Source organism: Aspergillus aculeatus (genome assembly GCF_001890905.1).
Source record: "Aspergillus aculeatus ATCC 16872 unplaced genomic scaffold ASPACscaffold_5, whole genome shotgun sequence".
In the NCBI taxonomy this organism is placed as follows: Eukaryota; Fungi; Ascomycota; class Eurotiomycetes; order Eurotiales; family Aspergillaceae; genus Aspergillus; species Aspergillus aculeatus.
The window spans coordinates 1222486-1248031 of record NW_017962980.1 but is presented as its reverse complement, the minus strand read 5'-3'; the positions used below and the strand labels follow the sequence as shown (position 1 = coordinate 1248031).

At 53.1% G+C, this 25546-nt stretch overlaps 12 protein-coding genes across 12 annotated transcripts; 6 read left to right on the top strand and 6 right to left on the bottom strand.

The window, feature by feature from the left end:
- Positions 1-467: 467 nt before the first annotated feature.
- Positions 468-2100, top strand: erg4A (c-24(28) sterol reductase; the record flags this gene model as incomplete). The annotated part of the gene is made up of 5 exons (XM_020203427.1): positions 468-493; positions 554-1387; positions 1436-1767; positions 1820-2037; positions 2089-2100. The coding sequence occupies 5 exons, from the start codon at positions 468-470 to the stop codon at positions 2098-2100; spliced, it is 1422 nt and encodes a 473-aa protein (XP_020057895.1).
- An 88-nt stretch (positions 2101-2188) lies between these two features.
- On the bottom strand, positions 2189-4507 carry ASPACDRAFT_51370 (transcription factor domain-containing protein; the record flags this gene model as incomplete). Its single annotated transcript, XM_020202474.1, has 7 exons — positions 2189-2603; positions 2652-2887; positions 2938-3378; positions 3418-3713; positions 3765-4147; positions 4199-4317; positions 4460-4507. The coding sequence occupies 7 exons, from the start codon at positions 4505-4507 to the stop codon at positions 2189-2191; spliced, it is 1938 nt and encodes a 645-aa protein (XP_020057894.1).
- Positions 4508-5241: 734 nt separating this feature from the next.
- aguA (alpha-glucuronidase) lies at positions 5242-7770 on the top strand (the record flags this gene model as incomplete). The annotated part of the gene is made up of 1 exon (XM_020199351.1): positions 5242-7770. One exon carries the CDS (start codon positions 5242-5244, stop codon positions 7768-7770), a length of 2529 nt encoding a protein of 842 aa, XP_020057893.1.
- Positions 7771-7983: 213 nt separating this feature from the next.
- ASPACDRAFT_25597 (uncharacterized protein) lies at positions 7984-8796 on the bottom strand (the record flags this gene model as incomplete). Its single annotated transcript, XM_020199349.1, has 3 exons — positions 7984-8328; positions 8407-8510; positions 8592-8796. The coding sequence occupies 3 exons, from the start codon at positions 8794-8796 to the stop codon at positions 7984-7986; spliced, it is 654 nt and encodes a 217-aa protein (XP_020057892.1).
- Positions 8797-11185: 2389 nt separating this feature from the next.
- On the top strand, positions 11186-12047 carry ASPACDRAFT_51367 (SDR family NAD(P)-dependent oxidoreductase; the record flags this gene model as incomplete). Its single annotated transcript, XM_020202473.1, has 3 exons — positions 11186-11432; positions 11512-11794; positions 11870-12047. The coding sequence occupies 3 exons, from the start codon at positions 11186-11188 to the stop codon at positions 12045-12047; spliced, it is 708 nt and encodes a 235-aa protein (XP_020057891.1).
- ASPACDRAFT_1854926 (YukJ family protein) lies at positions 12048-12936 on the bottom strand (the record flags this gene model as incomplete). The annotated part of the gene is made up of 1 exon (XM_020197415.1): positions 12048-12936. The coding sequence occupies one exon, from the start codon at positions 12934-12936 to the stop codon at positions 12148-12150; it is 789 nt and encodes a 262-aa protein (XP_020057890.1). The 3' UTR covers positions 12048-12147.
- A 685-nt stretch (positions 12937-13621) lies between these two features.
- Positions 13622-14985, bottom strand: ASPACDRAFT_41813 (uncharacterized protein; the record flags this gene model as incomplete). The annotated part of the gene is made up of 3 exons (XM_020200991.1): positions 13622-14662; positions 14724-14923; positions 14979-14985. 3 exons carry the CDS (start codon positions 14983-14985, stop codon positions 13622-13624), a joined length of 1248 nt encoding a protein of 415 aa, XP_020057889.1.
- A 382-nt stretch (positions 14986-15367) lies between these two features.
- Positions 15368-16937, bottom strand: ASPACDRAFT_1854924 (uncharacterized protein). The gene has a single exon (XM_020197414.1). It carries the CDS (start codon positions 16806-16808, stop codon positions 15414-15416), a length of 1395 nt encoding a protein of 464 aa, XP_020057888.1. The 5' UTR covers positions 16809-16937; the 3' UTR covers positions 15368-15413.
- A 187-nt stretch (positions 16938-17124) lies between these two features.
- On the top strand, positions 17125-18729 carry ASPACDRAFT_77267 (alpha/beta hydrolase). The gene has a single exon (XM_020204924.1). The coding sequence runs from the start codon at positions 17476-17478 to the stop codon at positions 18628-18630; it is 1155 nt and encodes a 384-aa protein (XP_020057887.1). The 5' UTR covers positions 17125-17475; the 3' UTR covers positions 18631-18729.
- A 316-nt stretch (positions 18730-19045) lies between these two features.
- Positions 19046-21129, top strand: ASPACDRAFT_41810 (oleate hydratase; the record flags this gene model as incomplete). Its single annotated transcript, XM_020200990.1, has 2 exons — positions 19046-19674; positions 19776-21129. 2 exons carry the CDS (start codon positions 19046-19048, stop codon positions 21127-21129), a joined length of 1983 nt encoding a protein of 660 aa, XP_020057886.1.
- Positions 21130-21340: 211 nt separating this feature from the next.
- Positions 21341-22454, bottom strand: ASPACDRAFT_51363 (NmrA-like family protein; the record flags this gene model as incomplete). The annotated part of the gene is made up of 2 exons (XM_020202472.1): positions 21341-22069; positions 22200-22454. The coding sequence occupies 2 exons, from the start codon at positions 22452-22454 to the stop codon at positions 21341-21343; spliced, it is 984 nt and encodes a 327-aa protein (XP_020057885.1).
- A 1065-nt stretch (positions 22455-23519) lies between these two features.
- Positions 23520-24154, top strand: ASPACDRAFT_41808 (uncharacterized protein; the record flags this gene model as incomplete). Its single annotated transcript, XM_020200989.1, has 2 exons — positions 23520-23892; positions 23985-24154. 2 exons carry the CDS (start codon positions 23520-23522, stop codon positions 24152-24154), a joined length of 543 nt encoding a protein of 180 aa, XP_020057884.1.
- Between the last annotated feature and the right edge of the window lie 1392 nt (positions 24155-25546).

Genomic DNA, 25546 nt, shown 5'->3' with positions numbered 1-25546 from the left:
TGCTATGCAATCAGATCACTCAAACGAGAATCTATACTTGTACAAAAGGCGATCCGTCCATCATAACAGGCAAAGGCTGAAGACTGAAATTAAGAATCAGAATAGTTTCCTTAATGCGCGACGGTCCACCCTAGACACAATGGCGCGCATAACACCGTTCAATAGTCCGGAACGACTTAAAGAGACTGATGGGATAATCGGCTCCCAAAGCACTCTTTAACAAAGGCAGAGCAATAAGGACCCAAGAGTCGAAATTTCCATCGCTTGCCCCAGGCAGTAATCGGCAGCGACCAGGGCGGCCAGGGAGTCCGCGGGCTCCGCGGAGAACACGGAGGGCACGGAGAGAACGGAAAGCACGGAAAGCACGCTCACAGTCTAGGACTATGGAAATGGGAGTTAATGGTTGAGTATAAATCTCAGGGGCTATTCTTGTCTTAAGCCCTGGCCGAATTATCATAAGCATCGAAATGTCCGCGATCAGTACTGCTGTCAGGTTCGTGCCATTCATCCGAGCCGAATGAACGGTATACTGACTGACACTCACGGGTTACAGCCAACAGCCCGAAATCCATCGAGCTCGTCAAAGAACAGAACAACTCAAGTCGACCAGCAATTCCAGTGAGGATGAACTGATCACTTTCGAGTTCGGAGGTGCTCCAGGAGTTGCGCTTCTCATGATTGGCTTTCCACTCCTCATGTACTATATGTACATCGGGGCGACGTTCTATGACGGCCAACTTCCCTTGCCAAACCCCGAAGAATCACTTGCTGAATTTGCATCACATCTCTTCGACCTCGCCTATACATATGCCTTCCCTCATCGCAAAGCTTGGGCCATATACTGGACGTTTCTCGTGTTGGAAGGACTCGGATACCTCTATCTGCCCGGTGTATATGGCAAAGGAAAGTGCCTGCCACACCTAAATGGCAAGCAACTCGATTATTATTGCTCAGCGGCCGCCTCCTGGTACGTCACCATCGTGGCCGCGCTGGCCTTGCATTTCACCGGGTTTTTCCCATTGACCACCCTCATCACCGAGTTTGGTCCCCTAATGTCCGTCGCCATTTGCTCAGGGTTTCTGGTTTCTATCGTCGCGTATGCCTCCGCCCTAATGAGGGGATGCCAGCATCGGATGACAGGATCGCATGTCTATGACTTCTTTATGGGAGCGGAGCTTAATCCCCGTTTGTTCCAATGGATTGACATGAAGATGTTCTTCGAGGTTCGCATTCCGTGGTACATACTGTTCTTGTTGACCTTGGGCACGGCATTGAAACAATGGGAAGAGCTTGGGTTCGTCTCGGGAGAGGTCGCTTTCCTGCTCATGGCACACTTCTTGTACGCGAATGCTTGTGCGAAAGGCGAAGAGCTGATCATCACTAGCTGGTAGGTGTTTCCAGAAGCTTCAGTACGGGCTGGACTGATCGAGGCTAGGGACATGTATTATGAGAAATGGGGCTTCATGCTCATTTTCTGGAACCTCGCAGGTGTGCCTATGAGCTACTGCCATTGCACCCTGTATTTGGCGAACCACGACCCATCAATATATCGATGGAACCCATCGATTGTGGCTGCTTGGGCTGCATTATATCTGTTCATGTACTGGGTATGGGACACATGCAACAGTCAAAAGAACATCTTTCGTGCTCAAGAGAGAGGTGTCTCTGTGACGCGCAGAACATTCCCACAGCTTCCATGGAGGGCTGTGAAGAACCCGGAGTCGATTCCGACCAAGACTGGAGACTCTATCTTGTGCAGCGGTTGGTGTAAGTCAATTCAACTACCGATAAATTCGGAATGATGGCTGATATATGGCAGATGGAATGGCCCGAAAGGTGCATTATACCTGTGACTGGTTTTTTGCCTTCTCATGGGGACTGATCACCGGCTTCAACTCACCATTTCCCTGGTTCTACTCCATATTTTTCACTGTCATGATTATCCACCGTGCTCGTCGTGATATCGAACGCTGCCGGGAGAGATATGGAGAAGCATGGCGCGAGTACGAACGACGGGTTCCGTATTTGTTCATCCCAGTAAGTTGTTCCCACCCACTAAATGTTGACCTCCGACTGACAGCACAATAGTATGTCTTCTGAAGTGTAATTCCAGGATGAAGACGAAAGGCGTCGAAGACGCTACCGTGGCGTGTGGACGCATATGTATAATAAGTCACATCTGAATAATTTAACTCATGTAATCTGAATTCAAGATATCCATCACCGATCGATTGGCGCCAATGAAGTCGTTCAAGAACATGGAAATGTCGGTTTGGCTCATAAGAGAATCAAAGGTGTTTTCTGGCCACGAGACATCTGGGAAAGCAATGTTGGCCGCCCCGTGCGCGGCAGGCATGACAAGTGACCCATCCTGGTGACGCTCGATGCCGGACAATGTTTGTCGCGATTTGACTAAAACCTGAGCAGCCTTGACAAATGCTTCGCACACTGTATATAGATGCATTGAGCCCCGCGATAGACCCTTGATAAGCTCCAAAGAGCTCACAGTGTCCTGCAGAAGGGCTAGATCCACCGCACTTGCGGTGGTAATTGCGTGGGTGAACACAATGACAAAAGGTGTAAAGGAAGGATAGAGCAATATCCTATACCTGGTAAGTCGAATTTGGCTTTTTAGGTATTAAGGAACGTACCAATTCACGTATTCAGTCTGTTTGTGGGTTTGCCGGCCACGGAAGTATGTAAAGCATTTGAGGTGACTGTGAAGCGCTAACGTAGCGATCTCGTAGCATCGCGATGAGATTGCCATGGCATCTCCTGGTCGAGTCTGGGCTCGATAGATGACAGTCAACACGGAATAAGCGATGAAATCAGCACAAGCCGCAATGCCGTGTAGGGAGTCAGCATAAAGACCCAAGCTTACGTCGATCTGTGGGCAGTGTTAGATATCAATCTTAACGAGACGGAGGCAGGTTTTACAGTCAGCAATTTATCTCGAACCGCCTCTAAGTCTGAGGAAAGCTTTTCTATCGCTACAGTTCTCTGCTCATCGCTGGCCCGACAAGCAGACGTTGAGTATAGCTGATCGTAGACCTTCCCTTGAATACTAGCAAACTCCATGCGAACAATACTCATCAAATCCCATGGACGTTGCTTTGGGTCTTCTGATGGCATGAAGAGGTCGGCATCAATATCATGGTCTTGAAAGTGGGACGTCAGGCCGATGTTAAGAGAGATGTTTTTGTCAATCGTGTACAGTGCCCAAAAGGCATGACGTTTAGCCTCTGCAATAGGTAGTGGGTCGTTTTTCAATGGTGTACGCCGATGTAGTCCCATGGTTTGGCACATATTGAAAGCTAACGATAAATATGTCCAGCACCGCTGAATGTCAAATTCCTCTTGTGATTTTGTTATCTGTGCCTGTCAGATTAAGTAAAGCATGAGAATTGAGCTACTCACTCCAATCAGCAGTGCTTGTATCTTCTCCAAGGTTGGCTCAACCATGATGGCGGGTTCTCGGAGACCTGAGTCAAGCTGTTTTTCACATGTTTCCAGTGCTGATGATAAGTCATAACGCGCGAGGTCAGGGTCCTGTGCGTGAAAATAGTCACGTATTATGTAAAAGAAGAGCCCGTAGAACAGTGTATATGTTCCAGCAGGAACTGGATCGAGTGGAAAGTATATGGAGTGACACAGAGTCTCTATACGAGATGCATCGATCCAAGACTGACTGACCAACGTGAACGGAGGTTGCGCTGCCCTGGGTCAATTGCCAATCACGGGGAAGGAAGGAGGTACGAACAAACCTTTGACTTTCTTTACCACAGCGATGACCAACTCTACAGGAAGTAGTTGGTCTTTCGGCTGAGTGTTGGGCCGCGTCTCCCCATGCGTTACTGATGCGCGATGCCTATCGAGGCTGGTTTTGAGAGACGAAAGTGCTGCTGACACGTAGTCGCCTAATTGTCCATTCTGAGAAGTGTCCACAGCAGAATAGGCAGCATCCCTAGCTACGAGAGTTTCATGATGGAAAGATGAGTGACCTTCGAATGGAGGTATCGTCGGTCCCGGCGGAGTCGGCTCCCGGGCCGGCTTGACCGGGCTCGATGAGCTGGAAGACCGTGTTATGTTCTCGAGCGTCTTCTGAATTGTGGCAAGCTGTTCCTGCAACGTAGAGAATCGGTGTTCACTATGAGACAAGTCAGCTTAGGCTGTCCACATTGAGCTTATAGCTTCATACTAGTCATTTGGTATACTGGTGCGAGGCGACTCCGAAGCAGTCGACTGTCCCCCAACTGGTCTGCACGGTATCCCCAGCGTGCCACAGCTGGAACAGGGACTAGTCTTGTCGCATTTGATCTATTGTGCTGCTGTCAGAGATGGACCATAAGTCTAATCTGTTTGAAGAGGAATATACCTTGCGAAGACGACAATTGTCGCACTATGAACGGTCAATTGCTATCTCACTCAATGTATTGAGCAGCGGGACGAGGATGCATACCGCGCGGGCCCGAAAGCTGCGGGCAGTTGTGGGAGTGCTAGCAGCCATACTCACAACAAATGGCTGGTGTTCATTCAAGTGCTCGTGCAGCCTAGTACAGCCTTCGGGCAAGCATGAGATTATATGTCTGGGTGCAGAGAACAAGTCCTGATTGACTTGCAAGTGTTGATGATATTAGATCTTTGGTGGTGGAAGGAAAGAGCACGCTATACCTGATATAGAAATCAAAGTCACGTGTATATTGCTTACCATTTCGGACTAGCGCGATTCTGAGCGCTGTATTGTAAATTGCCTAAAATGGGCGATCGCCTGTTCTTCCACCATGTTGCATCACAACTCCCGGAGATTCTCCGTGGCAGACACGCTGCATGTCGGCTAACCAGTGATGCACAACATGTTTCTCGGCAAAATTTGGCTAATTTTCCCTTCAAACATCGTTCATGGTCGGACTGATTGTATGTCAATTCTCATTATACTTGCTGAAACTTTGCTAACCATGAACGTAGCTGGTAGCTCACTAAGGCAGCGCTATCTTCAGCCATGAGCCCAGTAAGCCCACAACTAAGCAACATGGCTGACATCTACTCGGCTTCATCGGGTAACTTAGTCGGCAATAACAGCCTGAATGCAGCATTTAGCATGAGGTCACTTCCCCATGCTTGTGGTCCGATAATGCGGGGAGAGGAGTTAAGTACTAGTTGATCATCATATATGAATGGCAAAGATGCTTGACTGTGCCTTCAAGCTGTCTTCAACGCATTGTTTCCAAATTGGATGATACAATGGTCCAGTTTGGCTTCGCGTTTTCATTATTGGGCCTTTTACTGCCCTTGGCTGCGGCAGAGGATGGGTTCGCTGGCTGGTTGCGGTTTGCTCCGGTACCCTGTGATTCTTCTTGCCTGCAGGGTCTACCTTCACACCTTACTCTATTCAATGGCACCGAAGGAAGCCCAATTGAAACAGCGGGCGCTGAGCTGAACTCCGGATTCCAGTCGATTTTCTCGAAAGACCTGGCAACCACGCAATCACGCTGTGACACATCATCCTCGGTCTTGGTTGCGACACTTGAGGAATTCCGGCATAAATGCAACGCCACTATTGGCATTCCAGAACTCGATCAAGATGGGTTTTGTTTGCGATCGGCTGGCAAATCTGTCCAAATCTTGGGGCAGAGCGAGCGAGGGGCATTATATGGAGCATACGAGTACCTTTCCCTGCTAGCCCAGGGAAACTTCTCCCATGTCGCCTATACAAGCAACCCCCATGCGCCAATACGTTGGGTCAATCAGTGGGACAACATGGATGGCTCGATTGAGAGAGGCTTCGGCGGATCCTCAATTTTTTTCAAGAACGGTCGGGTCGTTGAGGACCTGGCACCAGTCAAGCAATATGCTCGCCTCCTTGCGTCGACGCGGATCAATGGTTTGATCGTCAATAACGTCAATGCGAACGCAACTCTACTGTCGTCTGAAAATATGAAGGGACTTGCTCGGATTGCAGATGTATGTCGACCTTACGGTGTCCAGATTGGCGTATCGCTGAACTTCGCATCTCCCGAAACACTCGGCGGCTTAGACACCTTCGATCCACTCAACGCAAACGTTGTTGCCTGGTGGAATAATATCACAAACAGCTTATATGATCATGTTCCCGATCTGGCAGGGTATCTAGTCAAGGCTGACTCCGAAGGTCAGCCCGGCCCCAACACATACAATCGGACGTTGTCGCAAGGCGCAAATCTTTTCGCACGAGCTCTTCAGCCGCACGGGGGCATTCTTATGTACCGGGCCTTCGTCTACGACAGTAACTTGAATGAGTCAGATTGGAAGGCAGACCGAGCTAAGGCAGCAGTCCAGTACTTTAAAGACCTAGACGGCGAGTTTGAGGAGAATGTGGTTGTGCAAATCAAATACGGGCCCATCGATTTCCAAGTGCGCGAGCCCGTATCGCCTCTTTTCGCCAACCTGTTCCAGACCAATACTGCCATTGAGCTCCAGGTCAGCCAGGAGTATCTGGGTCAGCAGAATCACCTCGTCTACCTTCCGCCCCTGTGGAAGACTATTCTCGACTTCGACCTTCGAGTTGATCACAAACCCTCCCGCGTCCGGGACATTATATCCGGAGAACGATTCAATCGCACCCTTAGCGGCTGGGCGGCTGTTGTGAATGTTGGTACCAATACAACATGGCTAGGCAGCCACATTGCCATGTCAAATCTATACGCGTATGGTCGACTTGCATGGAGTCCGGAAGATGATTCGGAGCGTATCTTGCAAGACTGGATCCGGCTTACCTTCGGATCACACCCTCAAATTATCAATACCATCACCAACATCTCAATGGCCTCTTGGCCCGCCTATGAGAACTACAGTGGAAATCTAGGCATCCAAACCCTGACAGACATTCTTTACACTCACTACGGCCCAAACCCGGCCTCCCAAGACAACAACGGATGGGGTCAGTGGACTCGAGCAGACCACGAGTCCGTAGGGATGGATCGAACCGTCGGGAACGGAACCGGCTACACAGGTCAATACCCTACAGAGATTGCTCAACGATATGAGTACCTCAATTCCACTCCCGATGATCTGGTTCTATGGTTCCACCATGTCCCCTGGACGCATCGGCTTCACTCCGGCAAGACTGTAATCCAGCATTTTTACGATGCCCACTATGCCGGTGCCGAAACTGCGCAGACTTTTATCACACAGTGGAAATCCTTAAACTACCTGATTGATAAGGAAAGATACGACGCCGTACTTGACCGACTCATATACCAAGCCGGGCACTCAATCGTCTGGCGGGATGCCATCAACAACTTCTATTATAACCTTACGGACATCCCTGACCAGAAGAGACGGGTGGGTCATCATCCTTGGCGTATTGAGGCGGAGAGCATGACGCTGCACGGATACAAACCGTACACGGTCAGTCCGTTCGAGACGGCCTCGAATGTGACGGCCATTGTGACCACATCGAATTCAACAACCGGGACAGCGCAGACTACGCTCAACTTTCCAACGGGGACGTACGACATTGGCGTCAACTATTATGATCTATACGGTGGCGAGTCGCGCTGGACACTGAGTCTCAATGACAAAGTCGTGGGCGAATGGGTAGGCAACTTCCGCAACCACTCGCTGGGTAATTCTGCCTCCATCTACATGGATGGTCACTCGGCGACACGGATCACGTTTCAAGGAGTCAAGGTCCAGAAGGGGGATGAGTTGAAGATTGTCGGACAGCCGGATGGCGTTGAGCCTGCGCCAGTGGATTACGTAGTGGTACTTCCAGCTGGATTGGTGGATTAGGTGGGAATGTACATGTATCGATGTCTCTCACCCTGATAGCGCAGACGATCAACTCTGCAGACATTCTTCTGAATCATTTACCATTTCCGACCGCTCTACTACGGCCCGAACCTCCCAAAATGCCACCTTTCTCGCATAGATCGAAAACGTGTGGGAAAAAATGATATCATTCGCTTCATAACTCAAACAAAATCCCTAATCTAGGCTAGCTACTTATTTAGCATCAGCGATCTTCTTCCAACTCTCGCGGGCCTTCAGCTCCTCCCACCACTTCTGGGTATGCGGGTACTTGGGCAGGAGCTCGGCGAAGCCGAAAGGCTCGACGAAGGCGCCGTACGGGAGGTGGTACAGGTCGGCCAGGGTCACGCTGTCACCGGCCAGGTACTTTTGTTTGGACAGGATGCGCTCGTAGCCCTGCAGGGCGGCGTCCAGCTGGGCGACCAGCGCCTGCACGCGGCCCTCGTCCGTCTGGCCCAGACCCTTCATCGCCTTGAAGACCTTCTCGAATGCGATGCCGGACACGGCGGGGTCGAAGTAGGATTGTTCGACGGAGAGAGCCTGCGTTTACAGATGTGTAAGTTAGGGTCCGGCTAAGGTTGTATTGGAGGAGGGGCAGGGTATGGGTGGGCCACGTACCTGCTGGTACAGAGCGAAGGCCTTCAGGTCCGACTCGGGGGGGGAGACTTCGTTGCCCTGGCCGCGGTACTTGGAGGCGATGTATTGGCCGATGGCTCTGCTTTCTGTAGCGGGAGAGAAGGGGGGTGGTTAGAGCTGGCAATGCAGGGAGCGAGGGTCATAGGGGGGGGGAGAAGTAAAGGTACCGAAGATCTTGACTCCAGTCTCGGTGTCCTCGAGCGCGGGCACCTTGCCGAAGGGCTGGAGGTTCGCGAGGTAGGCCTCGGACTTGTGCTCGCCCTTGGCGAAGTCGATGGGGACGAACTCGTGGTCGACACCCTTCTCGTTGAGGACAACCTGCACACGCTTGGTGCAGGTCGACATGGCGAGGCCGTGGAGCTTGAGGACCATTTTGGCGGGTTGTGAAGAGATGAAGTGAAGTTGATGTGTGAAGGAGGAGACTGAGAGATTGAGATGAAGGGATAGTGACAGTGATAGTGAGCGAAATGTGAGAGACAAGGATGAGTACACGTAAGGTATATATGTGTAGAGACGAGCAATGGCGGGGTCAAATGGATGCAATCGATGCAATCAATGCAATCATGGGTGGGTCCTGAAAATTGGGGCCCGCTTACGAGATTCCAAGGGAAGAAGGCGGAATTTCTTCCGCGTCCACCGAATAAGCATTAGCAATCATGCTTGCTGATCACAAATCCACTCTCAGCTTAGAAACAACAAGAATTGTTGTCTCAGATGGGGAAGGTGAGAAGTATTTGTTGCATACAAGCTACTCCGTCTTGGAGTATCTAATATCTACAAAGAAGGTTTCACAGCGTTTGCGGGCTAAGCCTGAAGGATTGCGCTACTGTTGTCCGGCATGAACTGGCATGGTTGCAGCAATCAGGGTGAAATGAGCCTATCTGGATCCAATCATGGTGGATGAAGTGAAGCAGCAGTCACAGGGGCTGTGGTAAGCTCTGGCTAGATTGGGACAAGCATCTGGGTTCCCCCTGGATCCAGGATCACATGGACAAATGAGCATTGTTCGGAAGTCGGCTGAGGGATTAAGGTTGCCACGGGAGCTCATCTTGTTAATATAATTCTATATTGGGCCTCTCAACGGATTATAGAAAGTGACAGCACCAACGAGACTGTGCCTAGCATGCCTACGAGTATGATGATGATGTGGCAATATTTTCCTAAGTGACAAGCTCCATTACCTCGAAACACTTTGTTGGCTCAGAACCGTAGGCTTCTGCAGCTGGGCGAAAGAAGTAGTTTGGAAAACCAATTGAATTGAACACACATGATTCATTCAAATGCAGTTCACTACCCTGAATACTGATCATATCTCTCATCCCGTCGTCTGAGCTTCTACCTCAGTATCATTCAGGCTTTACCCTCTTGCTACCGTGCGTAGTCAAGATCAACACATACGCATTGACTATAGTCAGTCATCTTTTGATACTTTACCCTTGAGTGATCTGCGATACACTGCAAACAGCCAAGTGATTTCTTTTTGTGTTTTCCCGTCCGACCGCCTGACCTTGCCAGTGGAGCTCAGATTAACAATCCTAGACTTCTAGACCATCTGTTACAATGGAGGCTCTGGGGCGCAGTCCGGACCTCCGTCGAACCGGACCAGCCGATTCATCATCATCACAATCAGCACCTCTAGTTCTTATGATCTGTGCCAGCCTTGCGAAAGCGAGCATGCCCGAAGCGAGTTGATATGAATGCTGATAGTGACGGCGATGTTGAGATCGAGGGTGAACATCCCAGAACCAAGGCATCCATACACAGGTCTCCGACTTAGGTCCGTAAGATATTTACGGGCCTGCTGGTGAGCTATTTGTTCTGGTGGTGTTGAGGGCTTGAATGACATTTCTCAAGGAGAATTTCACAAAATCTGGTATAGGCTAGCGGATAATTTGATAACTTGATACTCAGGACGGATCTACGGAGAGGCGCAGAACATAAGGGTAAATTGATCCTTTGCTGACTTCGTCGGGTAGACCACTTTCTGACAGCACCATGACTTACAGTAGTCTAGCTTTTCTACTTATGCCACTGATATCTTGATCTCCTTTTTGCTTCTGCTCCTGAATCAAAAAAAAACATGACTGAGACCATGAGCTTCATCTCAAGGTGTACTCCATTGCAGGAGTTAACATTACCAATTCTTTGCGGGGGAGTTTCATCAGATCTGACTGTAAGAGCCCTGCTTATGCATCTACCCCGCGGAATTGGTAAGCGGGAGTCTCTTGCGTGCTTGGCGCATACTATAGTCCTTATCATTTGTATCGAGCCACCAAAGACACTCCCTATTTTCTTACAATAAGCAGTAAGCCGTTTCGGGACTTGGTTGAGCAATCCTGATTGCTAATGTATGCTATAGAGGCTTTCGAGTTATGAAATTGAGGAAGAGAGATGAGCCAATAATCTTCCCCGTCCCCGGGTTCGAACCGGGAAACTGCACCATGGCTTTGCGAATACGGAACCTATCCATAGGAACTTGGGATTGAATCTAAGATCGTTGATCTTACTTGTCCGCATTCATCATCTCTCATAGAGACCCTAGAGAGCCCGCTGCATAAGCAAGCTCGTATCACTCTTTCTTTGAGTTTTTGTTGCTAATACTCCATCGATAGGGTCTCATCCCGCATCTGCATTTGTAATAATGCCCCTTCACCAACCACCGCAACGACGAGATAAATACCTGTCGGATCTCGCAATCGAGCCCGCCTGCCGGTATGATCCATCAGATTATCAGACAAATTAGACCCCATAGTCAACCACCATGACCACCACCGCAGCCCCAGTCGTCCTCATTCTCGGTGCCGGTCGCAACATCGGCCAGCACACAGCCCAGCACTTCGCAGCCAAGGGCTACCGAGTCGCCCTCACAGCTCGAAACGTCAACCCCGATGACAGTACGGAGACCCAGCTACATATCCAATGCGACCTCGCCGACCCCCAGGCCGTCCATGATGTCTTCTCGCGCGTGAAGACTACCCTGGGAGCTCCGAGCGTGGTCATCTACAATGGTATGTTCTCCGGTCTCCAGCCAACTTCCCCGCAAATTATACCAGAAAAGCTATTGAACTTTGGTGTGGGAACAACTAGCCTACGGCTTAACCCCAACGGACGCCGACGACGTTTTCAAAGTCACCACTGAGCAATTCACCCGCGATCTGAACGTCAACACCACCAGTGTTTTTGTCGCCGCCAAGCTGGCTGTCGAGGGATTCAAGACACTACCTGCCTCCGCAGCACGGACGTTCCTGTACACAGGGAACGCACTGAACACGGTTGCCGTACCTCCGCTCTTCACGTTGGGGGTGGGGAAGACGGCCACTGCGCATATGATCGAGTGTGCGGCGATCGCTTACCAGGAGAAGGGATATAAGTAAGTTATTTTGTTGTTTCCGTCCGGGTTGTAAAGTTCTGGTACCGTGGGCTTTCGTCACTGACCAGAGCCAAGGTTCTACTTCGTCGACGAGCGGAGAGCGGACGGGTCATCTTCAGGCGACATCGACGGCGCGGCACACGCGCAGCTATTCGCGGAGCTGGCCGAGAACAAGGAGCAACAACCGTGGCAGCAGACCTTCGTCAAGGGCGAGGGGTACAAGGTGTTTGGTAAAGGGTTTCTGGGTAACTGACTTTGCATGGCTATCACTGTTTCATTCTACCATTCTATCTCGTCCCATAATCTATATATAGACTGATCATAATGCAATCATACTCCCGCCCTCCCAAGCTTCATACCACACCCACCCACAAGATCAAAAAATGAATCACCCCAGAATCTCCCCCCAAGTCCCTCCCCTCCCCGCCAACGAGCGCCCGTCCACGATAATCCGTAGGCACCGCCTGCGACGCAAACGCCAGAAACACCGCCTCCCACCGCCCATCGGGGAACCGAAACACCAACGCACCATCCTTGAACACAGCATCCTCATACGCCTTCCGACTCCCCTGATTCATATGCACGTCGTGGATGCCCGTCCCGAACGAGCTCCCAAACACATACGCCGTCGCGCGCCGGTGGATCGCCTCCTTGAGGATGGGCTCCAGCTCATCCAGCATATCGTTATCGTTGCCGGGGATGTCATGCGGGAGGAGGCGGCCGGCCTCGATATCCACTAATTTTGGCGTGGTGCGCAGGTAGTCCAGCCCGACGAGGGTGGGGTGGTGCTGCTGGTGGCGGTAGGGGAGCTCACGCTCGTCGTCTTCGTCTGCGTTGTCCGGGTGCGGTTTGATGCGGTGGAAGCCCGGGGCCAGGCTGGCGAGCTCATGGACGAGCGGGTGGTGTGTGAAGTCGCGGACGAACCAGAAGACGAGGCGCGTGTCGTGCTGAGTGGATTTCACGTTGATGGCGACTTGGACTTCGGAGTCGTTGCGGTGGTCGTGTTCCCGGTCGTCGTCGGGGTTGGAGGGGCCGTCGCGTAAGAACAGGTTGATGTGGGGGGTCGTGTGGTCTTGGTGGGCACTTTGCGCGTGGAAGCGGTGCGGGTGGCCGACCCAGACGCCGTAGTTGGGGATGGGCATTATGGCGGGATGTTCTTTGAGTGTGGTTTTTTGTTTGGGGGGGTAAGCCAGAGGCTGTGGATGGCTTGGGGGTGTTTTTATTCGAGTCTAATGTTCTACAGGGCTTCTGGAAGGGGGTAGTGTACTGATTACTGTATTTATTTGTGGAATTGGCAATGCTTCGGGGGTTGAGGCTATTGACATGCTGGAAAAAAAAAGGAGAGAGTGGAGAATCGCGATGGAGCTGCTAGTGTGGCACCAGGGTGGATCCGATGGGGACGATCATCGATATCTAAAAAAGGACTGTATAGTGGAGAAGGTCAGACCCGGAGGTAGAATGCTCTCATTTACGAGGTCATTTTTGAGGTTATGATTGGTGAGTATTTTGTATATATGATGCCCAATTGCCTTCGATGCTAGCGAAGCGGACAATACACCCCGACTATTCTGCCTCAGGTATAGGATGCATGTCGAACATCCTCTCGAGGCATCTAGGTAGTTCTTTTGTAAGGCGAGGAGTCTTTGGAAGCTGACTGAGGACAGTATCGTCTGCCAGTCTGGGTGCTGGATAGCTGACAGTCTCTTCGTAATTCAGAACTTCAACTTGTCTTAGACCGACTGTGGATTGTTCTTTTTCAACTCTTCTTGTCAAAGGCAAGCAAGTATATTTCGTCCTCTACCTTACACTAACTATGTGATGGAAGTGTCAACGCTCAACCGCTCTTGCAATCGATCTCAAGATCAACTTCCGCTCTGCATTTGCTCCCGTATCTTGTTCATCGTGTTCAAACTCCAGGGTGATCGCGTCGACTGCCTTCCACCGAAGATCGCTTAGCTCTGATCCGATCTCAATTGGCATATCACCACGGCTGACCACATTGAAGATCCACCACAAGGTCTCTTGAAGGCGATTGCTCAGGTCCGGCATCCGCAGTCGCGCCTGATTGAGAAAAAGATATTTGATGGGAACTGCCTGGTTCAATCTCTTCAGCATTCGATATTGATCATTTCGAAGAAAATCGCGCAAGCCTCGCGTAGTCCTAAGCCCTTCAAGGTCTAGTTGCAAAGGCCTCGAATCATACACAAAGAGATGTTGTGGCTTGCCAGGGTCGGATGCCGTCGTATCCAATGGACCAGCCTCACGAACGGAAGCAATTGCCCACCAGTGCCAAGATGTACCATAATGCCGGCCTTGCTTGGTAGCGAAAAGAGCTGCGTAATATGGACGAGTCTGCGTTGCGGCGAACTGGCTCACCATCATACTGGAATCGCTCTCTTGAGGCGTGGGTGCGTTCTGGTGGTGGAAGTCGTCCACTACTGGTTTAGCGAGTAACTCAAAGTGGGCGCTAGTGTCACCTGGGATTTTTCCTGCAAGCTCAGTCATGGCATCGAATGCGCCTTTCAGACTTAGCTCCTGGCTTGCGTCCCTCAACCAAGTAGGCAGATCCTCGTAACTTAGCCCTTGATCTCGGCGGTCAATCCACCCCCAGATATACTCGCGAGAAGGGGGATTCGATTCTGGAGGAGGAAGTAGCCCCGTGGATGTCAAAGGCCTTGCGGATACGTTCGGCAGGTCTGTTTGTTGAGGCTGTCCTAATGGGTCTCTTCTCAGGAAGACTCTTGGCGGGGAGATCCTTCTCGGCAAGATATTGCTCATCCACCTAAGCCTTTGGACCTCCCTTTGGGCCCGCCTCTGGACCTGCCGCTTGATTTGAAACCGCCGCCGGTTCTGAGCCTGCGGCGCTCTCTGATCCAGCCTATTATCTTCAGTCTGCGTCGAACTGTCTTGTTGCGTTGAAGCTTCTGACAATGTCGTCGGCGGAGCTGTTGTGATCGCATCTGAGTTCTCCGATGGGTTCGAAGGCTGCAGTGGATTCGAAGGCGGCGGTGGGTACCCAGACTGAACTGGGTCCTGAGAATTTGGTGTATTCCAAGGGTGCGGTGGGTTTCCAGACTGCAGTGGGCCCACAGGCTGCGTCATGTCCCAAGACGGCGGTGGCCTCCAAGTCTGCGATGCATTGTGAGCTTGTGCTTGGTCGGTAAAGGTAGAAGGGTACATACACTAGTCATGGCTAACAACGTGGTAACGATAGATGTAGGTTCTGTTTTGGAAGAATAAGTGTGTTTGATGTGCTAAAATGAGGTATGAGGAAACAGATACAGAAGAGGTCAAGACCTGGAGGAGCGAGAAAAAGGCTTACAGCTAGAGGGAAAGCGACTGCCTACTTGGAAAAGCACTCATCCATACTGTAACTGGAAGGAAGGCAGTGAGCCGTTCCAATGAGCACCGTCTCTAGCAAGGTAGGAAGGCCCCATCTTCTCTGCAAGATTGAGATGGCTCCCATATATGCGAAGGGATGACGCAGATGTAGAGTTTCAATCGTTTGTTGAGCGCATTAGTTCAACCTCAGTTCCAGCAACCAAAATGGCAGACAATCCTGTTCTCAGCCAGGGCTCAGCCCGCTTCACATCTTTGATTCTCTACGCAGTTGCGCCTTTCATAACAAATGGACCCAGTAGGAGGAAACCTCGTAAGTATCGTAGATCGCCGGCTCCTCCGCCCTCAGCGCCGCAAACACTTCCCCCATCATCACCATCCGACTCAGGAGGTACAACGCCGGAGAAGACAGGCTCACGATAGTCACAACCCCCTCCCATCGAAGCACCACTTTTTCAAAGTGCATGAACACCAGCATAGACCCCATGGACACGAATGCCGCGATACGCCACAACCACAACTCCACCATGGTGGGGAAGACATCATTCCACGACACCAGGTGCAGGGCCCCGAATGACATTCCGAAGAGGCACGTCAACGGCCAGAGCTTGGAGCGATAGAGATCGGGATCCCAGTGAGCAACCACAATTTCTTTTTTGCTTCCTTCGGTCTGAAAGTCGACATGCACTGCTGCTGATTCTGCTAATGATGAGGATGACGACCCCGACGACCCCGACGAGCTCTTCTGCATCTCGAGTGCCTGCTCCGCCATCATTCGATCCCTCTCCTCCTTCTCAAATACCCGCGATGTCAGATACCAGATACTCCAGTAGGTGACCTGATCGCGCAGGCCCTCATTGTCGAACTTGTGACTGACCGCCAAACACTCAAACACCGCACGCTGCTCGCTTGTCATCGCTGCGGGCAGCTCCACCACCGTCGGCGACCGGATATCCTTGGGCTTGTGCCACCAGAAGAAATACGTCACCGCAATGAGCGGGATATAACCCAGGGTCATGGCCTCGAGCTGCGCCAGGGGTAGCCCGTGCACGGCGCGCAGGATACATTGCGCCACGAACCACAGCACCTGCGCCAGCGCGATTAGCTTTGCCACCGCGTCCGCCTTGCTCTTGTCCTCGATGTCTGTGAGGGCTAGCCCCCAGCGGGCGTGGTCCTTCCACTCGATCAGGCCCTGCTGCAGCAGCCAGACGTACTGGTTGGGCCACAGGACCCGGTCGCCTAGCGGGGTGCGGTAGCGCAGGGCAAGCATGCTGATGTAGAAGGCGTGGAGTAGGGTGAATGCTGGCGTTCGCTTGTTGCTGTGCTGGGGGTCTTTGTTATCGGGGCTGGTTAGAGTCATGATATCGCGGCGCATGCGTCGGCATTGCGCCCATTCTTGGAGACCCTCGACGGCGATGAATTCCGGTGCAATGAGGGTCTTGAGGAACAGCACCAGCTTGTGGAAAAAGCTGTGGCGTGGGGAGGCGTGCACGCGTGGGTGGATTACGACCCAGGTGCAGAGGAAGAGGGTCGTTAGGCAGCTAGCTAGCAGGCTGAGGGTGCCCCGGCCGGAGTTCTCGGGGATCCAGCCTACGAGTTCGGCGTAGTGGGTTGAGGTAGAGGTTGATGTTGGGGTTGTTACTGTGTTGGTGGCTGTATAGTTGACTGAGGACATTGGGACGTTGAGTCTTGCATGCAAGGTCCAGTGATTTAATTGTTTCTGTCGTGACTTCAAAGATAACGGGATATAGATCTGTATAGAGATGAAGCATTTCTACGTCAAATTGGTTAACGAGGGTTCTTGTAGCCTTGGTATACACATTATGCGCTTCTTAAGGCTATGAGACTCTAGTTTTGGAATGCGTTGGTAGCAGCGAAGATGGTTGAATGCCAGGTTCCAGAGCGCCATCAAGCTTTTTCCTCCAAATGACAGATTGAGATTAAGCGCTGCTGTCACGCTAATGTAGGTGGTGTTTCGACCTTCGCTTTGGCCAGAATCATAGGTTGTGCACTTGCCATAGTTCTCTGCGAGCACTGGGTGCGCTGGGATTTCCTAAAATATCTTTTCTCGCGTTTCATTTTGCGCTGAATGACAAGGTCGGTTCTGGTGAATCAGCTGGTCCAAACGACATCTCCAGTTGTTGTTGATGTTAGTGATTGCTCGAGACCCCGCGTTTTAGTGTCGGCGATAAGCGCTGATCCGCCGCCAGCCTCAGTCACATTCTCACCTTCTCACGGTCCACAACATCACTCTCCCAATCTCACTCTCTTTAGAATTTTCTCTTCGATATCTCGCCCTTCTCCCTCCTAGCCACCACTTAGTCATGACAATAGGCGACATCATGCTATCAGTTGTCAAATATGGCTCTTTCTCGGCCGCAATCGCCGTCGGACTGTATGCCGCCCTGCTAGGACTGTTGACTCGGCCTGGCTTCCAAGCGCATGTGGTTTACCTGCATGCGGTGCAGATGACCTGGTTCAAAGACCTCACGGTCCCCGAATCATTCGGGTTTCTTCACAATCAAGTCACTCCCTTCTTCATTCCCACGCCAGACGGCCACCGCCTCTTCGCCTGGCACATCCTGCCTCTTTCCGTCTATCACCAGAACGAGCGTGCTCTTCTATCGGAAGATACTCCGGGCGTCATCACCGATACCACCACGCGCCACGCATTCAAACTCCTCTCCTCCGACCCAGATGCTATCCTAGTCCTCCACTTCCACGGCGCCGGGGGAACCATCGGGTCAGGGTATCGGGTCCCCAACTACCGAGCTCTCGCGGCCGGCTACCCGTCCAAAAACATCCACGTGCTGACCTTCGACTACCGCGGCTTCGGTCTGACGAATGGCTCCCCCTCCGAGCCCGGTCTTATCACCGATGCTCTCGCCGTCGTAGACTGGGCCCTGAACGTTGCCAACATTCCGCCGCATCGCATTCTCCTCTTCGGCCAGTCTCTGGGCACCGCGGTGACTCTGGCCGTCGCCCAGCATCACGCCCGCCAGTCTCCGCCAGTGGCGTTCAAGGGGATCGTACTTGTCGCGCCCTTTGTCGATGTCCCGACTTTGGTGTCAACATACCGCGTGGCCGGAACAGTTCCCATCCTAAGTCCGCTCGCGCGGTTTCCGGTTCTGTTCCAGGCGCTGCAAGGGTTCATCCGCGACCAGTGGAGCAGCGGACAACGGATTGCAGAGTTTGTTCACGCCAGTGGAGCGAATAGCCTGCCGTATCGACTCACTGTCATCCATGCGGAGGATGATTATGATATTCCCTGGTGGCATGCCCGGGAATTGGTTGCGCGTGGGGTGCGTGCGTTGGGCAGGGATGGGGTGGAGGAAGCGGACGTGAAAGTGGATCTTGGCGCTTCAGGGACGATCAGGGAGTGGCGATCAAACCAAGGGGTAGTACGAGAGGAGATTCTGAAGACGGGGCTGCACGATGTGATCATGGGAGATGCGGTGGTGTCGATGGCGGTAATGCGGAGTTTGGAGGGTGTATGACGTCAATTGTCGTCGCTTTGCTAGAAGATAGTATCGTACCATATTTTGGACTAGATCGGATTTTTAAACCAACGTACCATAACATTGGTACTGAGTACCTCCACGAAATATCAACTTAAATGAATCTGCAGTAAGTAATACTTGTCGATCAACCTGGGGCGGAGGTCAGCCCTACCCTAAGCAACAACCGAAGCGCTCATCATTTCGTCAAAAGGACCCAACCGCATGCGACCCATGGTTCACAGCACTGTCAGGGTACAGTGACAACCACCAACCATCCTGACATCACTCCTGCATACCCTGTATCAGCGCGCCACCGTTCAAAAGACCTGCTTCCTGCTCGGATGTTCCCTGCGCAAATTCAGTCTTCTTCATTCACCACAACCCGCCTCTGCATCCGGAGATTATCCTCACCATGCGCCTTCCGTTGGAGACACCAGATGCCACGCACCCCGAAATCCACGCCTACATCCTCGGCGCAGGGATCACCTCTCTTTCCGCCGCCGTCCACCTCCTGCAAGAAGGCCACCTCCCAGCCTCGCACATCCACATCCTCGAGACCCTCGACCAAGCCGGCGGCGGGACCGTCAGCTCCGGCAATGCAGAAGAAGGGTATCACTACCGGGCAGGCGGGATGCCATTGCTGAACGGAAATGCGATGGCGACGTTGTTCGCTGAGGTTCCATCCGATGTGAATCCGGGGAAGAGCGTTTTGGATGACCTATACGACTACTGGGGTCTACCCTTGAGTACTGCAGGTCAGCATCATCAGCAGCAGCATGGTGGAGGGACTGGAGAGGAGCAAGCACAACATCCCCACCAGCAGCAACAATCTCAGTGCCACCAGACGCGGCTCATCCGACGGTCGAAGCACGGCCTCGTCCGGATCGACTGCAAACACAGTACAAGTCTTGGGCTGTGGGATCGGGTGGAAGTGTTCCGCTTCCTGAATAAAAGTGAGGTCGCGTTGGGGAGATCGCGCATTCGGGATCACTTTGGGAAGGGGTTCTTTAGTGGATCTTACTGGGGGGTGTTGAGTACCACGTATGTTTATCCCTACCCTTGACGATGCGAGTTTTGGGCAAGTTCATGCGCTATTGAGTCTTTCTGCTCGTGCATGAGCAACGCTGACACATAGCCATCAGATTCGGCTTCAAACCCTGCCACAGCGCCGCCGAATTTCACCGCGCCCTGCACAAATTCGGACACGACATCGCGAGCATCACCAGCTCGCACCCCCGTCCCCTGGACGGCGGCCAATACAACCGCCACGAGTCGCTCGTCGCCCCGATCGCCCGCTTCCTCCGCCGCCAAGGGGTCGACTTCCAATTCCAGACCACCGTCACGGACATCATCTTCGCCGACGACGACGCTGCCCGCCCAGAACCTCCATCAGCCGCCGCCTCCAATTCGGGGTCCGCGTCCGCCAGCGTCCACAGGACCCCAAGCACCCGCCAGCGCAAGCGCAGCAGCCGTCATAACTCCAACGACGATACCCACAAAGCGGAGCAGCAGCTCCTCCCATCGTCGAGAGAACCGCCCTACCCACCGCGCCTCGTCTCCGCCATCATCGCCCACCCCCTCAACGGACCGGAGCAGACCATCCCCGTCCAACCGCACGACATCGTCCTCGTCTCCCTGGGCAGCGCCATGTCCGGCTCCAGCCTCGGCAGCAACACGACCGCCCCGCCACTCTACCAAATGGAAGCCGACCACGAGCTCGACGAGAACTGGCTGCTATGGCTCGAGCTGACGACCAAGGACCCGCGCCGCTTGGGGAATGCCTACAACTTCTGCACGCGCCTCGAGGAGTCCCGCCTCGAGTCCTTTACGATCACCCTCCGCGCCGCCGGCGGGAATCGCATCCTCGAACGCATCACAGGTACAAACAACAACTCTACCACTGAGTCAGCATCGCCGATGTTCGTCTCCCTGATCGATGCCCCCTGGGTAGTCAGTCTGCACATCCCGCCGCAGCCGGTCTTCCCGGATCAGCCGGCCGAGGTCCAGGTCCTCTGGGGGTACGCGTTGTACCCCGAGCGGACCGGGGAGGTGGTGCGCAAGCCGATGCTCGAGTGCACCGGGGAGGAGATCCTGCGAGAGGTGCTGGCGCAGTTGGAGGTCAAGGAGACGGAGGCCGACCGGATCCTGCAAGGGGCTATCACCATCCCCTGCGTCGTGCCGCGGATGACGGCGGGCTTGCTGCCGCGGGGCGAGGGCAACCGCCCGCGCGTGATGCCCCCCGCGATCCGGAATTTGGGGTTGATTGGCCAGTTTGTGGAGATCGAGGGGGAGACTGGGGTCACGGCCATGGAGTATAGTGTGCTTGGGGCGCAGATGGCCGTGCGGAAGTTGGTGGGGAGGGTCTCTTCGGTGCTGGGGGAGGGGGAGGGGGAGAGGAAGGCTGTGCCAGGGGGGGACAAGGAGCAGCAGCAGCAGCAGCAGCATCGAGTTAAGGAGTCGAGGAAACGGTCCTGGTTGCCGTTGCCTTGTAGTTAGCTTGGGTGTATATAGGCTATGCTGAATTGGAATGGTCTCTTGTGAAAATGAGGTAGTAAGATGGCGGATACTACAATGTCGACATACCCAGTTGTACAGTTGAGTACATGATCAAAAAGAGTCCCGAAAAAAATCAAACTGGATATCAAACACATCCTCCCCCCCAAAACTCAAGAACCAACTTCTTAGTCTCTGAGAGGCAGTTCCCAGACTAACGCTTCTTCTTCACCCACTCGCACTCCTCCAACCACCCCTCCAAATTCTTCAACCCGGGATACAACTTCCGCAACCGCGGGATATCCGCCCCGTACCCTTGCTCATAGAACCACGTGAACATCGTCCGGGGATCGCCCATCACCCACAGCACCAAATAACACAGCACGCGGTACGTGGTCGGCAGCGGGCGGCCGCCCGTCTTCGCGCGCACCGTCCGCTGCAGATGCTCGTAGGTCAGATCGTCGCCCGCCAGCGACAGGCACTGGTTCCGGAACGGGGCCGCAGCCGCGCCCGCCCGCACCAGCGCCATCGCCGCGAAGTGGCCCACGTCCGCCACGGACACGCACTGCAGCGGCTTCCCCTGCAGGTAGGCGTCCCACGCCGTCGCGGCCACTCGCCCCGCGAGGCCCGTGGTCGGGCTGAGGTTCTCGAAGAAGAAGGTCGGGCGGAGGATTGTCCAGGTCATGGTGGTGGTGGTGGTGGTGCTGTTGCTGCCGCCAGCGCCACCGGCTTCGGCTTCGCGGGTCCGCGTGAACAGGTGCTGCTCGATCCGGTGCTTGCTGATGAAGTGCGGGATGCTGGTCGGGTTGTCGCTGGAGGCGTCGCCGCCGCGGTCGACGGAGCTGTACACGAAGTGCGGGATTTGGTGCGCCAGGGCCGCGTCGATCAGGGCTTTGCCTTGGTGTTCTTCTTTTTGCACGCTTTGGCCGGAGGCGAAGGGGTTCTATACAATTTTCTTGTGTAAATATACAGCACTGGACATATTGTGCATTGTCTTTGATGTAGTGGCGGTTGTGGGGGTGTGGGGAATCCGGGGGAAAGGCGAGGGCAGGGCTGGGGCGGGCTGGGTCTACCTGAACGCTAAAGACGCCAGAAATCGGCAACGTCGCGGCTTTCTTCGCATTTTCGAAGATCTGTGCCGGGTGGTCGAGATCTCCCTGGATGAGCTTGATCTTGGGGGATTTCTGGGTGAGGCGGCGGGCGGCGCTGGAGTGCGGGTTGCGGGTCACGGCGAGGATCTCCACGTCGAGTTCCTGACCGAGCAGGGCGTTGATCACGGCGCTGCCTTGGTTGCCGGTGGCTCCTGTGATGAGGAATGCGAGGGGCATGGTTGGGAGTGTGAAGTAGGACGATTAAGAGGGTGTGGTGGTGAATGTGAAAGTGAAAGTGGAAAGATGGAAGGGAATATCCAGTCCATGTGGAGAAATAAGATAAGGTATGAAAGTGGAGAGAAAGGCTAGAACTTTTCTTTCGAAGCTTGGAGTCGATCAACTTTGCGCATTGACGGTCCATTACCGGCTCCATCAGTCACCGTGACCTCATATTGCGGGTTTGCGGGGGAGGATGAGAAGGAGGGGGGGGGGTGACTGCTTAGTCAAGGCTCAACACCTCAGGCATTGCCCTGGCACTGGCACTGCAAGGCATGCTTGGTTTCCTCTTTGGGAAGTAAGTAGTGGCACCGTGGACCAGTGACTGAGTGCTCCTTGGGCCGACATCTTCTCTATCTTCCCTATCAATTAATCTACTACTGTGCACCGCCTCGAGTACAGTGGCTTAATGTGCCTCAAGTCCAGCCAACCAGGAACAAATCGGACCAGCCACAACCCCTCATCATCCCTCGTGCTATTTTGAGACCACGCACTTGTTATCGCTACCGCAGTCAACATGCATTAGTCGACATGGGAGGAGCACCGGTGCGAGCACCGGTGCTGGCTCCGTTACTCTTAGCCTCCGGCTACTTGACTAGCATTTCAAGCTATCAAGCGAAACACCCCTGGTCGGCCCGCTGTCTAAAAACGTGCAGGGGTGGTTCACACTCAGCCCCATCGTCACTGAACAGCCACACAACCTTGGGGAGGATGAGGGGGGGTGCTCTGGGTACCAGAAGTCGCTGAATCATGGATTCAACGGATATATAAGCTCGTCATTGTGTCGTGGGTCGGTATCTCAACTCCCCACCAGCATTAACAGCAACACCAAACAGCAATTCCCCACTAGAGATGTCTCGGTATCCAGCAAAGTCAGATCATCTTTCGGATATCCTGGATCTTCACCCCGATACAGAAAGATGGTGTGCGGGGTATGCGCCCTCACAAGGTCGACGCTGTCACAACCCCATAAATGCCGCAAACCGAACTTCGGCCGTGCATCTACTCGATGAAGGCAGTCGAAGAATGAAAAGGGGCGAAGACCTCGGCGACCTCCTGATGGATCTGGCGTTGCTTGTTCTCTGTCGTCATGTTCATCAGAAAGGTCAGCGGAGTCAGGTCCCTGGGCTTGTCAAGAAGTGGCAGGGTCAAATCCTGGGTGTCACTGAGAATCTAGATAACGTGGAAACTATTTATGGTGGACGGGAGGTGAAGCATATGGACATTCGCAGAGAGACAAATGAACTTGAGGCATCGAGGAGGGTGGACAGATTCTCATTGTCTTCAAGACTTCAGCCTAGCTGGCATGAGAACCTGCCCCTCCAAGTTGATGTGGAGGCTTCAAGTTCCAGCAAGCTCGAGGTCGATCGGCGGGCTCGGCCGTTTAGCTCAAATGACGGTAATACTCATAGGGCAAGGGTGTCATCGGCTGGAGTGTCTGGCGCTATCACCACAACCTCTTCACAGCATGCAGCGTCAACCACTGAACAGCATGGGTCATTCACTGCTCCTTCACCGACCCTTCGTTCTTCTACTCCATCCTCACCTTCAAGCTCCTCCCCATTAAGGCCTTCACCTCTAACTCTTTCAACTTCAAATTCTTCACCTACCACTTCCGCCCCGACGGTCAACCCTCGTGCTACTATCGCTCCAGCTTCTAGCTCTCGCGCTTCAGCGACTACATCGATGTCAACTTCTACCTCGACTACTACGCCCACTTCAACTTCCATCAGCTCGCCTACAAGCGCCAGATCAAGTCCAAGTCGTGCCACCACCTCTATCTCTGGACACTTCGAAACGACTTCTTCTCGCGTGCCAGTTCCTTCGACGCAGGGCTCGGTTCCGGAATCTCGCCGTAGCACTCACCGTAGCGCTCATGCTTCACGCTCGGACACCACCACTACCACTACTGCTACCACCACAAGCGTTACCTTGAGCAGGACTATCACACCATCGAACTCCAGCTCCGCAAGTACTGCTGCTCCCACAACTTCCGTCTCGTCTCCAAGAATTTCTGTGAACAATGTTGAGCCAGAGGCCTCAGCTTCAGATCCTACAAGTGCTCCTGCGCGTCCCAGAGCAGCCTCGATGACTGCTTCTTCAACCTCAGCTCCTACTACTTTAGCTTCTACAATGACCGCTAGTATGACTTCTGAAGCCTCTTCTACGTCTGATCCGACATCTGCCCCCACAACCACTCCTACAGTCCCAACCCAAACAGCAACCGCAACCGCAACCGCCACTCCCGAATCAACCACAACCACATCTCGACCTGACACTCCATCCTCTGCCGTCGCCTTACAGCCTCCCCACTCTTCTTCGTCCTCCTCAACATTCTCATCAACACCAATCGTCTTATCCCCTCCTCCGCTCGCCCCAAACCTCACCTACACTCCGGCCCGCCAACCCATCACAGGCGACTGCTCCATCTGCTACGAGCCCCTCCTTTCCGACTCTCCTTTCACAACCCTCCGTCAAGCAGCTCGAGACCTGTCTATTGTCTACTGCAAGCAGCAGTGCGGCACGAACTTCCATTTTAGTTGCCTGTTCACGTGGAAGAAGTCCGCGTCGCAGATGAACCGGGAGCCGACTTGTCCTATGTGTCGCGCCCCCTGGTCCTGATCCTCTCCCACCGAACAGTACTTGGGCAAATGCAATATCTGGCTTTTTTTATGGATTTGACTGGATTTCATATCAAGGAGTATGGGTTTAGGGCGTTTACCTGGTATTTGGTCGTGAATGAAGGGTTCATTGGCTATAATTGTTATTACGGTTATGGGTATGAGCACGGGCTACTAATTGTTATTACTTATGGGTACGAGCACGAATGAATGAACTAATGCCTGTTGAATACTTCTTTCCAGCGGTGGGTACAAGTATGGAATCCATTCCGTAAGCTCTGTCTATTGCAATTCGCGTAATTTGCATTACCTGTGACCAGCGCGGCTTAAGTTGAGCCTCAGGCAGCTATTACTTTGGAACAGATAGGCCCAGTATCAGTCGTGCACCTACATAAATCCGAGACAAAAGCCTAGTCCTACAAGAGAACACGT